Source organism: Oryx dammah, unplaced genomic scaffold, assembly GCF_014754425.2.
Source record: "Oryx dammah isolate SB20612 unplaced genomic scaffold, SCBI_Odam_1.1 HiC_scaffold_10, whole genome shotgun sequence".
In the NCBI taxonomy this organism is placed as follows: Eukaryota; Metazoa; Chordata; class Mammalia; order Artiodactyla; family Bovidae; genus Oryx; species Oryx dammah.
In genome coordinates this window covers 3,558,139-3,574,268 of record NW_024070194.1, presented here as the reverse complement: position 1 = coordinate 3,574,268, position 16,130 = coordinate 3,558,139, and the positions used below count along the sequence as shown (strand labels likewise).

At 51.1% G+C, this 16,130-nt stretch overlaps 1 protein-coding gene across 3 annotated transcripts in view; it reads right to left on the bottom strand.

Moving 5' to 3' along the window:
* ZFP64 (ZFP64 zinc finger protein) overlaps positions 1-12,325 on the bottom strand; it is a 74,264-nt gene extending 61,939 nt beyond the window's left edge. Inside the window, exons 1-2 of one of the 3 annotated variants that reach the window (XM_040248107.1) lie at positions 11,935-12,325; positions 8,753-8,992 (exon numbers count right to left, since the gene is read on the bottom strand). In XM_040248107.1, coding sequence (XP_040104041.1) covers positions 8,753-8,992; positions 11,935-11,980 — 286 coding nt within the window. In that variant the 5' untranslated portion in view covers positions 11,981-12,325. The remainder of the gene's footprint in view (positions 1-8,752; positions 8,993-11,934) is intronic. The other 2 variants (XM_040248109.1, XM_040248108.1) reach the window with 2 other exon arrangements.
* Between the last annotated feature and the right edge of the window lie 3,805 nt (positions 12,326-16,130).

Sequence of the window (16,130 nt, the reverse complement as noted above, 5' to 3'; positions counted from 1 at the left end):
CATGCTCACAGCTCACATTTAGGGGTCTTGATTCGAGTGCAAACTCAACATTCACCTCCTGGGAGAATTCTGTAAGGAAAGGTCATCTCATGCTCTTCTAAAGGGTTTTCCCCTCATGGGATCCACACCTGAGCCTCAGGTCGGCCCAACAGTCCCAGTTCCAAGGGCTGAGCCCAACGCCAGCTTCTGATTCCTGACCCCGCCCCTCTCTCTGCGGCAGCTGGCTGGTCTGGGGGCAGACACGGGCACAGAAGCTGGACCAATCAGACCCGCTTGCCCTGCGGTTAGGAACTGGAACAAAGACACTGCGGTTTGCTGTGGACATCTATTTTGAAAAAAGAAGCACCCATGTGCCAGACATTGCCACCGATAGAGTTCCATTCTCTCCTGCCTTTCTCCCAGCCCAGGGGTTCTCAAAACGGATCAGGAAGCAGAGGTTCTGATGCGAGGTCTGGGTACAGTCTGGGTGTGTTTATAGCTGTATTTTACTCACGTTTTCCATTCTTTTGCGTACCAGCTTTCAGAACTTCTGCTCTAGACTATTCCAGGAGGGTAGTGGCAGGAGTGTGGCTGACCAGAAGGGCTTTGGGGCTGGATTCCACTGCTAAGCCCCTTCTCTATGACCCCTTGCTGGCCTGCTACACCAAGACAGTGGAACTGGGCCTGTACCCATCCTAGCCAATGGCATCTGGGATTCCTGGGGAAGCGTTTGCTCTCTGTTAAAGAGAAGGTCCCTTTCCCCATCCCTGAGCAGGGCTGAGTGAAGACTTGAGGAGGAAAGCAGCCACCTTGTGGCCATGAGGAGGATTACTGCCTGGGAGAGCAAGACGGAAACCCTGGGTCTGCTGTGCCAGCTCTTACCCTGAGATAGGCGTCGTCTCACAGTCCAGCCCTCTTGTAGCTTAGTGTTAGTAAGAGCAACCGAAAGCATCTGAACTAACCCAAGCCCTCGCTGGCTGGCCCAGACTCCCAGGACCCTGCTCAGAACTACCCAGATGGGACTGTTAAGGGAGGGGGCTGGTGATCTCCATCTTACTGAAGCTCCAGGGGGTTCTTTTGAGAAAGGCTGCGATGAGGACTTTACTAAGGGTGCTGAGGGGCGGTCAAGACGCACAGCTTCTGCAGCCTGAGAGCTTGGCTTCCAGCCCCAGGTCTGGCTTCGAGCCCCTTTCTGGCCCTGTCACCTTGATCGAATTATTTAATGCCTCTGTGCTTTAGTTCATTATGGGTAAAACAGGGATAATAATTATTAGTAGCTAATATATGTTGCAAAAATTTAATTTTTTTAAATTAAACGTTAAACTCATTAACAACTGAAGTTGTGAAAACCTACTTCACATATTGAGAAAACTGCTTGGCACAATAATAAGCAGCATGCAAGAATTAGCTGGGCTTCCCAGGGGGCAGAGCAGTAAAGAAGCCGCCTGCCGGTGCAGGAGACGTGGGTCCCATCCCTGGTGTGGGGAAGAGGCCCTGGAGGAGGAAATGGCCACCCACTCCGGGATTCTTGCCTGGGAAATCTCACGGAGAGAGGAGCCTGGTGGGCTACAGTCCCTGGGGTCACAAAGAGTCAGACACGACTGAGCGACTAACACACACACAAGAATTAGCTATTACTATTATCATTGCCAGATTCTCCTGGCAACTCACTACCTCGTTTATTTTACTAAATTGCTCACACACTCAACAACCTTCAGTGGTTCCCCAGCTCCTTCAGAATAAAGGCCAGACCAGTAGCAGGGGCTGCTACTCCATACCAGCCACTGTGATCAGATCTCCCCTTCAGCAGCAGGGACCAGCTTCTCCACCTCCAGACCTGCGGGAGGAAACACCCCCCTCCCGCTGTCTTCCTCCCAAAGGCAGGCGAGATTCTCAAGGTCTGTCATGCGTGTGATCTCACTCATCATTTTCCCCCGTGGCTTTCCCTGCCGAGACCAACCTACTCCATGAACTCTCTGCACGAGGGGGTGCTGGTCACACATGGCTGGGCTTCTATGTCTTACAACTAAGTTCTCCTCTGCTCCTGGACGAGCTTGGACTCCTCCAAGGGAAGCATCTCCATTATCTCGGCTCTAGCACCTGGCAACCCCCAGTCCCAGAGCCGCCCTCACTGGACTCTCATGATGGAGCCAGCGCCACGCCATGAACATCATGGACTTGAACGAGTTTAATCCGAACTGCGCCCCCTCCTGCATTTACTTGGTAACTTTTACTGAGTGCCTAGGATGTGCCAGGCCTGGGGCTGGGCGGCCGGAAAGCAAGACTGATTAGTCCCTGCTCCAGGGAGGTTATGGGGCTTCCCTCATAGCTCAGTCAGTAAAGAGCCTGCCTGCAGTGCAGGAGACCCAAGTTCGAATCCTGGATCAGGAAGATCCCCTGGAGAAGGAAACGGCAACCCACTCCAGTATTCTTGGCTGGGAAATCCCAGGGACAGAGGAGCCTGGTGGGCTACAGTCCATGGGGTTAGAAGAGTCGGACACGACTTAATGACTAAACCAGGGAGATTATAGTCTAGTGAACTGGAAGTCAAACCACTACCTTGCTTCCTACTAATTAGTTGCTTTGCAAATACAGAATAAGGGTCATTTAAAATTAAGAAAACAAAACAACCCACTACTTGGAGGCCCACAGGCCAAATTGAGCCTTCAGATAATTCTGTTTTTTAGGCTTTCAAAATCAGTTAGGTGGGCTGGGTCTTCCCCACGTCAATGACCTCTGGCCAAAGACCACCAGGGATACACCTGTAGTTGAATAAGCTGATTACTCCGGACAGTAAGGGAACCCTCACCCCACGGGGGCTGTGGAGGGTCTCATAAGAGGGTGCCTGGAAGCACGTAGACTTTTAGATGTCTGGGGCTCATGTTAGATGATTCTGCGAGGAGGCTCCAAGGAAGCCTGCATTGGAGGCTGCCAGGAAGTGGGGACAATCCTGTGACTTGATATCTTAGCGACTAGTGCTCAGATGCAGAGAAGGCTAGAGCAGCAGATAAAATCAACACAGTAGCAGGCCAGCGGGGCAGGGGGATGCCCGCGGTTCTGAGGCTCAGGCATGATGACAGAGGAGCTGTTTCCAGCCTGTCCCAGCACGGTCAGAGCTGCCCTGTTCCATGTGGACGTTCTGTGACTCTGTTCAGCAGGGGAACAGCACGGCCCGCCCCGGGGAGTTAACCCAGCTCCCAGGGGCTCCACGGCCGGCTGACGACGCCCCGGCTCTCCTCTGCTGGTCGTCCTGCCTGCCCACTCCCCTCACAACCCATCTGCTGTCGTACTTACTGCCCCTGCCTGATCTAAGAGCATCTGAATTCACTGCTCGTTACCAAACCAACTGATGTCAACTATGATAAGGGCTAGTTGAGGAAGTGGTAGAGAACCTAGCCTTCGGGGTGGGGAAGGGAGGGAGAAATCATGGCGAGCTTCTAGGTGTAGGTGACTTTTAACCTGGGTCCTGAAAAAGTAGGAACGAACCAGAAGAGGTGGGAAAAGTCAGTGATAATTCAACTAATACTGTCTGGAGGCTTGCCATGAGTCAGGGCCTGCGTAAAATTTTCCATGAGCTGTTTCACTTAATTTCTACAGCCCCCGATTCAGTAAGTAAGTAATGAGAACGAACCCCGACAGCCTGAGTGTCTGCCATGTAGGAGCCCCCGGCAGCGACCCTCTGAGGTGAGTACTATCATTACTCTCCTATTTTACAGCTGGGCAAATGGAGATTCCGAGACCCTACGTCACCTGCCTGAGGTTACCTGGATGGGAAGTGATGTCGCTGGGATCTGAACCCAGGCAGTCTGACTCAGGAACCTAGACTCTCTCCACTACCAAGTTCCATGGCCTTTCTATGTATTTCTGTCCCCACTTTAAAAAGGAGACAATGCAAGCTCTGAAAACTTGTATCACTCACACAGCTCCTAAGGCCCTCTGCAGCCAAGACTTTAACACAGGGGCCTGACCCCAAGTCCCATGACTTCAAGCGGGGAACTCAGAAAATGCATGCAGGATGCTTTTTTCACCAGCGTCAAGATCTAATTTTACTGCGTTTATAGGAAAGTTCTCAAATCAAATGCCAAATGATAGGCAGCTTTCAAAGCTAGTGGGCAGAGAATAAATTTTACTTTATATCCAACATGGCAACCCACTCCAGTGTTCCTGCCTGAAAAATCCCATGGACAGAGGAGCCTGGTGGGCTATAGTCCATGGGGTCACAAAGACTGAAGCGACTGAGCAGGAGAGGGGGTCTGTTTTAATCAAGGACTGAAGAGGCACCAATAGCCCTGGACAAGGTCTGGGTGCGGGTATCAAGAGGAGTCACCAGGGTGGGGGTCGGGTGGTGAGCATCTTTCCAACTGGGTCGAGGCTGGAATCCCCTGGTGAGCTGGTTAACAATGCAGATACCTGAGCCTCAGCCAGGCAGATTCAGAGGCGCAGCCCTGGCACCAGCAGCTTTAACAAGCTCCCAAGGGACCCTGGTCCAAACTGCCGCTGCCGCAACACCGAAGCCCAAACTTTGGGGAAGCGGGACCCAGCAAACCAAAATAAACAGTGCAAAAGAAAGTGGGGGGAAAGCAAGATGCTGCTTGTTTGGGAGCAGAGCTGCAGGCACACGCAGGGAGAGCAGCTGGGTGGGCAGAGATCAGCGCCCTGCCAGTCTCACTTGGGCACGCATCCTGATGTTAAGAAAGTGAAAGTCGCTCAGTCATTTATGTTGATAAAGTGAAAATCGCTCAATCGTGTCCGACTCTTTGCAACCCATGGTTCCACAGTCCGTGGAATTCTCCAGGCCAGAATACTGGAGTGGGTAGCGTTTCCCTTCTCCAGGGGATCTGCCCGACCCAGGGATCAAACCCAGGTCTCCCGCATTGCAGGCAGATTCTTTACCAGCTGAGCCAGCAGGGAAGGCCTTCATGTTAATAAAAGCGGTCGTTTACTGAGTCCAGTGACTGTCATAGGTCCTTTATTTGGATTATTGCAGAGTCTCACAATAACCCAATCCTATTAGGCACCTAATTCTACAACCTAACAGTACTTGTTGTTTGCTCACGAAGTCACGTCCAACTCTATGCATAGCCCGCCAGGCCCCTCTGTCCATGGGATTTCCCAGGCAAGAATACTGCAGTGGGTGGCCATTTTCTCCTTCAGGGGATCTTCCCAACCCAGGGATCGAACCTGCGTCTCCTGCACTGGCCGGCGGGTTCTTTACCCCTGAGGCACCTGGGAGGCACACATGCTAGTTTTAGGGACCCTTTTTAATAATCCCTTTCTATAGACGAGGAATCTGAGTGAGCAACATGCCCACAGCCCAGGGTTGCCGACTGGGATAAAGGCCCAGCAGCCCGTCTCTGGCGCGTGGCGCCCCCGCCAGCTCTGTGCGGTGGGGAACACTTGTGCTGTGGGCGCCTGGGCGTATGGGGCGGTTGGAAAAGCTGAGGCACGGCTACTGTCAACGACGGCGGGGCCATGGAGATGCCAGGAGGCGGGGGAAGGTCTCCGAGCCGAGAGCTGGGACGGAGGAAGGGGCGGTGATGTGGTGTGCGGCCAGCTTCACCAATGGACGTGAGACGTGGGCCCCTGTGAATACTCCACACTGAACCAGTGCCGGGCAGATGACGCTGCGGGGCAAATGCAGCCCCTGACCTCGTGGCGCTTACGGTTCAGCAGTGGGACAGGCCCTAAGTTTGTTCTGCAAAAGATCCTGTAATTACAGGGACCTGATCTGAGAGAACAATGCCAGTGTGTGTGGTCTCAGAGCGGGGCTCTTTGGGGCGAGGCAGTTAAGCCCAGCTTGGACACACACACCAGCATTAAGTCAGCTCCAGGCAGCGGGGCAACACATACAAACGCCCCGGGGCTCAAGGAAGAGTGGCCCACTCGGGAAACAGAAAGGACATCATCACAGCTACTGTGAGTCAGAGGGGAGCAGTGTGTCCTGAGATGCAGCCAGGTCCTGTGTGCAGATGGCCCTGAACCTTAGGTTTTGAGGGTGGGCTGGTGTCAGCCAGGTAAAGGCACGAAAGGCAGAGGGGACGGCAGCAGGGAAGGCTCAGAGCCCAGAGAGAGGCACTGGCCACAAATGAAGGGTCTTGAGGCCTCCCTGTGCTGGGGCCTCGGGTCCCAGGCTTCACACCGGGGTGCAGGGTGACTGGGAGCTTGTTTCTCAAAACAGAGAACCCGACACTCAATCTTCAAGGAGAAAATTCACGAGGGCCAGGGACAAGGGATGTAAGTCCCAGGACCGTCTGGAACCTGTGCTGGGACCCTGACCATCTCTCATCTCCACTCGCGGCTTCCCTTTGTCCAGCTGTAAGATGAGAAGGTGGCACCAGGCCCATCTCTAAGGTGGGTTTCAGTTTGAACATTTTCTTGGCGATTTCCTCTAAGATGAGATTAAGAGAAACTTGGGAGAACGTGGGAAGACCTCAAGGCAATCTGATGAAAGTTTGTGAGGTGATCAATTATATTTCAATGCTTAACAAATTTCAGCAGAAACATTATTTTGGATGCATTAAGGAAATGGCCACTGCCTGCTGCCAAAAAATTCAGACACGACATCGATATACAAATGATAAGGTGAAAGTTGGTACCCTCACTTTGGAGGTTCTCCCCATCTTAGCTCCAAATTAACTGTTTGCAAAACACTGAAAACAAGTCAGAAGTTGCAGATGGGCTCGGTCAAGCTTACAGATGTATTTTGTTTGACCAACAAAGTTTTTTTTTCCCCTTGTCGCCTGACATGTGGGATCTTAGTTACCTGACTGGGGATCAAACCTGTACTCCCTGCAGTGAAAGGACCGTCTTAACCATTGAATTGACAGGGAAGTTTCCTAACAAAGTTTTAAAATTTGGGAAATTTTACATTTTTCAGTTTCTCAGAAAAACACAAATATCTAACTGATTGACTCCAAAGAGCAACTTTCTCTGTTTCACCAGAGTCCCCACCATCTCCTAATGCCTTCTGCAGAGTTGACATCTTTCATTAACATTACTTGCCTCATTCCTGTTCTAGAAGCTTTCCTTGAATATAATACGTATGCATAAATATGCCTGTTTATATTTACCTTGAGACTCTATGTGGGTACACAGATCTAGCTTCCTTTTCAGAGCTAAGTCACATTCCACTGTCTGAATTTATTCATCTAACTGTTAGATTATTCTTCATTATCCATCGTGGCATTTATTTATCTAATCTCCTCCTGACATATACATTACAAAAGTTCCATTTTCTTTACAGTATATCAGTAAACACCCCTGTGCATTTTTACTTGTCCAGTTTTATAGGATAAATACCCAGAAGTGCACATACTGGGTAAATGTGTACATTTTAAAATTGGAAATATTTTAAACGTAAGAATTAAAGTTTGAAAGGTATCACAAGATTGCCCAGCTTACATGAACGGATATCTCCAGAAAGGAAAGGAAAGCAGTATCTGATTTGCATTTCTTTATTACTGAGGGATAATGCATCAACGGCACATCCTTGTATACTTACTGGCTCTTGAGTAGCAACTGCTGCTCTTTGCTGACTTTTCCATTTAGTCCTTTTATTGGTTTTTAGGTATTTTTTTTTTTTTTTAAATATATGAAGGATATTAGGCCTCAGTCACATGTACTGCATTTTCTTTTCCCAGTTGTCTTTAGGCTTTTTATATACATTGTTTTTACTTTGGAAAAATGGTAATTTTATTTGCCACCACGTAATGATTCTTTTTCTTTTGGGGGAGCAATCCTATAACCTGCCTTCTTTGGAAGGCACAGTATTAATATATTTTTTGATTTAAAAATTTGAATGCCTTTCGCCAACAAATACATCCTCTATTTTCCCACAGGATGAAACAGTGTGTCTACCAACCACCTCATAAATGGGTGACTTACTAAAGTTATCTGTCTTGTCCCTTAAGGCAGATTATAAAGGAATAAGCATAGGGGTGTGTGAGTGTTTGGGTCCCTCTGCATGTGTGGACTTCCCTGCTGGCTGAGACGGTAAAACGTCTGCCTACAATGTGGGAGACCTGGGTTCAATCCCTGGGTCGGGAAGATCCCCTGGAGAAGGCAATGGCAACCCACTCCGGTACTCTTGCCTGGAGAATCCCATGGACGGAGGAACCTGGTGGGCTACAGTCAATGGGGTCGCAGAGTCGGACACGACTGAGCGACTTCACCTTCACTTTCTTTCTTTTGCACGTGTATAGTTTTTACTCTACAACTTTCACAGTGTCGTTGTGCACATTTAACTTTTGGATCCATCTGCGGTTTCTTTTGGATGTGACCAAGAACCAGGATGAACTTTTCTGTTTTTCTGATTGGCGGCACAGGGAAGGGGAGTCATCAATACTTGTTTATAGATTTTAAAAATTTCTTAAACATTTTTTTTTGTCCTTTACACAAATAATGCAAATTCAGGAATCACACACATATTTCCATCACCCCCAAATAACTACTTTTTCCTTTTTTACCATTTCTTGCAAGTATTTTTTTCTTAGTATATAGCTTTTTTTTTGGTTTTATTTTAAAAACCTGGTTTTTGTCTGTTAGTTTTGTTTAGCACGTGACAACAATTTATAACTGCTACCACTTAATGTTTTAACCTAGCAGTTCCCAATCCTGGCCAGGCAGCTAGCTTCCCCAGGGAGCTTGTTAAAAATAATAAATCAGCAATCCTACGGGGTGGGCCCTGGGTGTCTATATTTTTAACAGGATCTGAAGAGGCGTCTGGGACATAGCCAGGCCGACTCTGAGTGACTACCCCACCCCCCAACCATACCTGTGATCGTCTGGGTCTCCGAGGTGATGGTTCGAGTGGCAGTCTGAGTCTGGGTGGCAGGCACCGTTTCCTCCGATACAAACTGGACCGTGCTGGGCGCCGCCCCAGATGTGCCGGTCAGCTGGCAGCCACTCTGCTTGTGAGCTACAAAGGCGTCCAAATTGTTAAACTGCTGCTTGCAGATGCCACAGATGTGGATGTCGGGAGTCAGCTCCACCAGCACGGTTGTGCCACCTGGAACTCCACGGGACAAAGCAGGAGTCACAGGTTAATTTCAGTTGGTTTGAAATGACAACACAAACCAGACCCACGGTGAGAAAAGCGGGCATGGTGGCAGACGTGGCTAGTTGCTGGCCCAGTATCTATTCCACTCCCCTCTTCTTGCACACAGAAGCCCAGTTCTGCCCCAGCAGCAACATACCCACCCAAATAACGCTCCTGATTATTCCCTGTGGGGGCACTAGGGGTATTTCCTGCAAGAAGGTTCTTCCCTGCACTTCAAGAAGGCTGCCTTGCACTTCAGGGGACCACCTCCCGTCTCAAGTAACACGTGACTGTACTTTTCAGTCATTATGAGAGCCAAGGCTCCCACTCCCCCAACCCTCTCCCCCATCATGAGAACCACTAGCCTGAATAATTTTGGTTCATGACATACTTGGGAATCCCTCCAGCACAGCGCTGGAGGAGCTCCAGGGAAAGACATGATAAAAAGGGAGACGACATGGCTGGCACTGTTCACCTCTCCCTTCAGCCCTGAATGCAGATGTGAGGCCAGGTGCTTCTGCAGCCATGTTGTGACATGAGGTAAATAGTACTATCTCTACAAAAGTTTACTTCACTGATCCCCTAAATCAACCCTAGAATCAATCAATTCCAGACTTATAATTAGGCCAGTATAGTTCACTTTTGTTACTTGTAAGCAAAATTAATTCCTGACAGAGGCATTATTTCACGATAGTAATAATATCAAGAATTAATACTGTATTTAACACTTGCCAAGTGCTTACCACAGTCCTGGCACTATATTAGAAACTGCTATATAAATGTTTGTTAAATAAAGAAATGCAATGACTAAGTCTCTAACTAATAAGACAAACTGAATTTTTATTTAAAAAGTTTTCTTTGCCTTATTACAAGGAAATTCATATTTATAACAGAAAATTTGGAAGAGAAGAAGCAAGGAGGGAAATTACAGTCTTTCCACCTATGGCTACCATGAACATTACAAAATATTTTCTTCCATCCATTCAATTAAAGATTGTTTATATCACAGTGCATTGTAAATTAACCTTTTCCCCAATACTGCTGTATAAGCATTATGCTCTATCACTAAGATCTCTTTATATATATATAATTATTTAATAACAATACAGTATTCCATATTTTTAAGCCTCATAATTTCTAACTGTAAGGTTTGTATATTATTCCCAATTTTCCCTGAGTCTAAATAGTATTTAAACCACCTTTCTGCATAAGCAGTTGGCATCTTTGCTTCCTAATTAAAAAAAAATTATAAAATATTTGCATTATGTCCAATGTCCTGTTACAACCAAGACAAGACATCTCTGTGCAGAAATACAATTTGGTTGACTTCTAAGAAAAGATACTCTGCACTGAGCAAGGTAGGTTTATAAGCCATCTTGCAAACACTGAAATCAATGGATGGAAGGATGTGACATTTCTCTTCACTGTCTTCCTGTAGCTACTGAGGTGCCCAAGCTAAGAGGAAGACAAGGAATCCAAGAGACGTAGTGACCGCATCATTGAGGTTCCTTACGGTAGGACTGATATCCTGGAGGAGATGGGGTGAAGTTTCTGCTTCCTAAGATGGTTACGAAAATTAAATGAGATAGTGCTTGTAAATGGCCAGCACAGGGATCCCCAGCATATCACCTGATGGGGTTACTACTGAGGTGTTCTAGTTGAATTTGAAAATATCCCCTCTGAAAATCTGTAATGAACTGAGACCCAATAGAATACACTGGGTCTTTTTTTTTTTTTTTTCATCATCAACAAAAAGAATTCCTTTATCTTTGCCAGGCTCCTCTGTCTATGGGATTCTCCAGGCAAGAACACTGGAGTGGGTAACCGTGCCCTTCTCCAGGGTGTCTTCCCAAGCCAGGGATTGAACCTGTGACTCTTCGTCTCCGACATTGGAGGCGGGTTCTTTACCACTGGCGCTGCCTGAGAAGCCTCTTTATCCTTGCAAAGTTCTCCAAACCTGTCGGCATCAGAATAAGGGCTGGGGTGGGTTGTTTAAACACGGACACGTCTGAGCCCCACTTCAGAGAGTCCCAGCGGAGGTGGGGTGAATGGGGACTGAGGTTTAGGGAAATCTGCGCTTTTCACAAGTTATACAAGGAACACACAGACAAGTTCAGGAGCCAGTATCTTCCAAGTCGTTAACAGTAACATCTAACAAGTGCCAGGGGTTCCCAAACTTCCTGGGCCTCCGAATCGCCCAGGGCAAGACCATCCTCCTCCCCTCAACCCCGGCCCCACCACCTGGTAGGTGGGGCTCAGAGAGCTTCCCCCCCCCCCCTTTTTAAAAAATAAGCGCTGGAGCTCCCAGGTGGCTGGTTCGCGCTCAGCCCCTGGTCCACACTCAGGGAAACAACGACCCAGCCGAAACCACGGGCTTGAAAAAGGCTGTCATAATGAAAATGAACCCCAAACTCAAAACTCAAAGAAAACGCCCACGGCCCCGTTCCCCATTCAGATCTCCACCTTGAACGTGGACAAGGCTTTGCAGGAAGCCGGCAAGCCCAGCCAGCCAGACCTCGTGCAGTCCTCCGAACCCCAGACTTCAAGGATTCGGGGCCACCCAGACAGAAGCTTTCCCATCAGCGTGGCCGCGGTTACCCCAAATCCACCTCCAGGCTGCGCCGGGGGCGGGGAATGCCGCGAGAGGGTGGGCGACGGTCGGAGCCGCCAGCCCTCCCCCGCCGCCCCCTGCCCGGGGGGCTCTTTGGAGGCGGGCGAGCGCCCCCGCCTCGCGCCGGGTCGGGTGCGCGCGCCCCCGGCCCACCCCGGCGCCTCCTGCCCGGCGCGCCCGCCGCGGTCCCCGAGACGCCGGCTCGGGGCCGTCACCCCGATTTCGGGGCCCCGGGCCTGCCCGCTGCGTCGCAGGCGTGCTTGGGCCCGGGCCCCGGAGCGCGCACTGCGCCCGGAAAAGCACTTACTTTGCACCGAGCCCGGGAAGCTCTCGCCCTCGTTGCTCGCGTTCATGGCCGCAGACTGGGGGCGAGGGGGTGGTCCCCGGCCGGCCGGGGTGCCAGGGCGCGGGGCGCGCGGGTCTACATGGTGCAGGGACTTTTCCTTTTATTTTTCCACCACCCCCCCCCAGCCTTCCTTCTCCCAACTCCGCGAGGCGGGGAGGACGGATGTACAGCGAGCGCCACTTCCGCTGCCTAGAGGGCGCTGGCCGGGCCCGGCCGCACCAACCTGGCTTCGCGGCTGCGGCTCCCGGGGGAAGAAGCCGGCCAATCCCGGCGCCCGGGCCGCGGGGTCTCCCCGGGGTCCGGACGGCGCACAAGCGGAGGGGCGGCCGCGGGCAGCGAGGGACGCGCCCCCGAACCCCCCGGGCTGCAGCAGCCGGCGCCCTGCCCGCACCCCGGAGGGCTGGGCCGGCGCGTTTGGCACCCCCACACCCCGGCTCTGGCGCCTTTGCACCTGCCGCTCTGGGCATCTGGTCCCCGCCGAGTCGGGGCAGCCGGGTCGCCCCGGTGGTTTGCAGGAGAGGCCCGAGCCGGGCAGCAGTTGGGTGGGTGCGTGGGGGGGGGGCGTTGGTCACAGGCCTGGCGGCTGGGGAAGGCCGGCTGAGCGCATCCGCAGAGCGCTGGGCGGGCCCCTGCCCAGTAGTGAAATAAAGGGGACCGTGCTCACGTGCTTGGGTGGCAACTGGGATCGGGCGCTGGGGCAAGACCCCTGGCTCCGGGGGTCCGCCAACTCTCCTGTGCATCACAACCCCCGGAGAGCTTGTTAGGACGGAGGCCGCGCGGCCAGCCCAGAGTTCCTGACTCGGTGGGTCCGGGGGGAGGCCCGAGGACCGGCATTCTAAGTGGCAAGGTGAAGTTCTTGATACCGGTGGGCGCAGCTGCCCCCGATCTGACCCGGCGCTGACTTCACCTGCCATTCCCTCCTCCCCTCAGGCGTCAGCCCCGAGCTCTTTTCAGCCTCAAGGCTTCTGTGCTTACTGTTCTCTCTGTATCCACCGGCCACCCTGCCTAACGCCCTCGGGTCCAATGCCGTCCACAGAGAGGCTCTTCTTGGCTAGCCCCCCGTTCTAATCCTGCCGTCCCTCCATCCAGTGGCTCCCCCTGTGCCTTTCTGGTCTGCTTTATCTTAGAATTTATCAAATCTAACCTGGTAATCTGGAGGATCTCTGTATCTACCAGTCTATCCATCTATCTGTAGATCGATCTATCTAATTTGTCAATCTCTACAGACAGATACACAGATTTATTCGTTTACTACCTGTTTTCCCTTGCCCCTTACATTCAATAAGTCCTCAACGACCTGGAATGAATAATAAAAACCTCTCTGCCTCGCTGATACATCTATCCCCAGTGACTTGGCCTGGTGCCCGGCACATAGTAGGCCCACAGTAAATAGGGTGAATATAACTGATGGAATTATCCTGCGGTTTCCATTGAGGGTTTGCTCATTTCCTCCAGCAGCAATTTACTTAGAAGCGTTTGCCATGTGCCAGGCAGCGGGCTAGCCCCTGGAGGTACAAGGGTGATCCCGACCATTTACTTCCTGCTATAACAGAACTTGGCTGGTGACTAGCGATGCAGTCCACGCTAAACAGTCAGATGAGCAGTGTAATTTCTTGAGAATATGATCTCAGAAGACATGAACCAAGGATGTGATAGTTTCCTTGGCCTATCTGGGCGAGCAACGTGTGAATGAGGCCGCTGCGTCTGGGGCAGTTCCGGCCTGGGGGACTGGCAGGCGCGGGAGCTCTCAGCCACAGTGCGCCCCCTGGTCCCTCTGCGAGTCTCACCGCTCTCCCCCAGATGCTCAGGTCAGCCAGACCCCCTCACTGCTCCTGCGCAGACACGCCCAGCTCCGTGTTTCCTCCTCCTCCTGCCTGGATTGCCTTCCCCTGGTCTTTGCAGGACTAGCCAAATGGAAGGTCACTTTGTGGGGGAGACCTTTTCTGTCTCTTATCTGAAGTCCTTACCCCCCGCTTGGGACACTCTGTACATCACCTTCAGTCTATACGACCCAGAAAGGCACCGCAGCACAGGGCGATGTTTATTTTTTTAACGGTTGATAAATGAATCACCGCCTGGATGAACATTTCCAGCCTCATGCCCCTTCCCAGTCAATGTGACCCCAGCTCCCCAAGTCCAGACAGATAAACACCATACAGAATTATGTTGTTGCCGACCTTTTGTTGAGAGCAGTATTTTTTATTTTTGTCGGAAGAGGAGAAACACAAAGGGGGCTTGCTAAGGAACAAATTCTAAAGTTCCAATCCAGATCAACTGCACCCAAATTTCCTAAGGCAAGACCTGGTAATTTGCATGAATTTCACAAGTGCTTCAGGTAATTCTTACCACAATATAATTAGGGGCCTTACAAATCAGTGCTTAAGTCTGCCCATCCTGGACACACACTATTCCAAGGTGATGTAAACCCTGGAGCTGTTTTGCTGTAACCAGTTGGGTGACCTTCGTGGGAGACTCAACTCTCCGTGCCTCAGTTATCTATAGTCTGGAAATAGTAATGGTACCTATTTCCCTAAGGTCTTTTCAGAGGAAAGTGAAAGTGAAGTCCTCCAGTCGGTCCGACTATTGGCCACCCCACGGACTGTAGGCCACCAGGCTCCTCCATCCATGGATTTTTCCAGGCCAGAGTACTGGAGTGGGTTGCCATTTCCTTCTTCAGGGGATCTTCCCGACTCAGGGATCGAACCTGGGTGTCCCGCATTGCAGGCAGACACTTTACCCTCTGAGCCACCTGGGAGTCAATATATATAAAGTGCTTAGAATACAAGGCTTCCCTGGTGGCTCAGAGGGTAAAGCATCTGCCTGCAATGCAGGAGACCCGGGTTTGATCCCTGGGTCAGGAAGATCCCCTGGAGAAGGAAATGGCAACCCACTCCAGTATTCTTGCCTGGAAAATCCCATGGACAGAGAAGCCTGGTGGGCTACAGTCCAGAGATCACAAAGAGTTGGACACGACTGAGCTTAGAATACTGCCAGGGCAACATTAACATGATTGGGCAACAAATGTTTAAAAAAACTTAAATATTTACCCATGCCCAAGGGCAAAGGAGAAGCCCCAGCAAGACAGGAGGAGGGGCGAATTCACATTTGAACTCAAACCCCATTCCTGCCAGAGACACTCAGAGGGCTCAAACATACCTTGTGCGCACCAGGACCTAGGGACCCCACAGAGACTGAGCCAGACTGCGTCTGAGTGTCTGCTACAGAGGAACGGGTCAGCAGTGGCCTGCCACGGGGGCAGGGGCTCTGGGTGCAGACCTGGGTGTGGTATAAGCCCTCTTGGAGGAGGTCGCCGTTAACCCCACCACAGAGCCGCCGGAACTTACACAGCACTGGGAAATAGACTCTGGGAGGGCACAACAGAACCTTGTGCACCCGGACCCAGGAGAAAAGAGCAGTGACCCCACAGAAGACTGACCCAGACTTGCCCGGGAGTGTCCAGGAGTCTCCGGGGGAGGTGTGGGTTGGCGGGGGCCTGCTGCAGGGTCGGGGGCACTGAGGGCAGCAGTGCATCATGGGACCTTTTGAAGGAGGTCGCCGTTGTCTTCATTAGCTCCACCATAGTTTGGCTCCAGGTAAACAGCAGGGAGGGGACACAGCTCCACCCTTCAACAGAAAACTGGATTAGAGATTTACTGAGCATGGCCCTGCCCATCAGTTTCCCCCTCAGTCTCTCCTATCAGGAAGCTTCCAGAAGCCTCTTACCCTTCTCCATCAGAGGGCAGAAAGACTGAAAACCACAGTCACAGAAAACTAACCAATCTGATCACACGGACCACAGCCTTGTCTAACTCAATGAAACTATGAGCCATGCCACGTGGGCCACCCAAGACGGACAGGTCATGGTGGAGAGTTCTGACAAAACATTGTTTACTGGAGAAGGGAATGGCAAACTACTTCAGTATTCTTGCCTTGAGAACTCCATGAACAGTATGAAAAAGCAAAACGATAGGATACTGAAAGGGGAACTCCCCAGGTTGGTAGGTGCCTAATATGCTACTGGAGATCAGTGGAGAAATGACTCCAGAAGGAATGAAGGGATGGAGCCAAAGGAAAACAACACCCAGTTGTGGATGTGACTGGTGATAGGAGCAAGGTCCGATGCTGTAAAGAGCAATATTGCATAGGAACCTGGAATG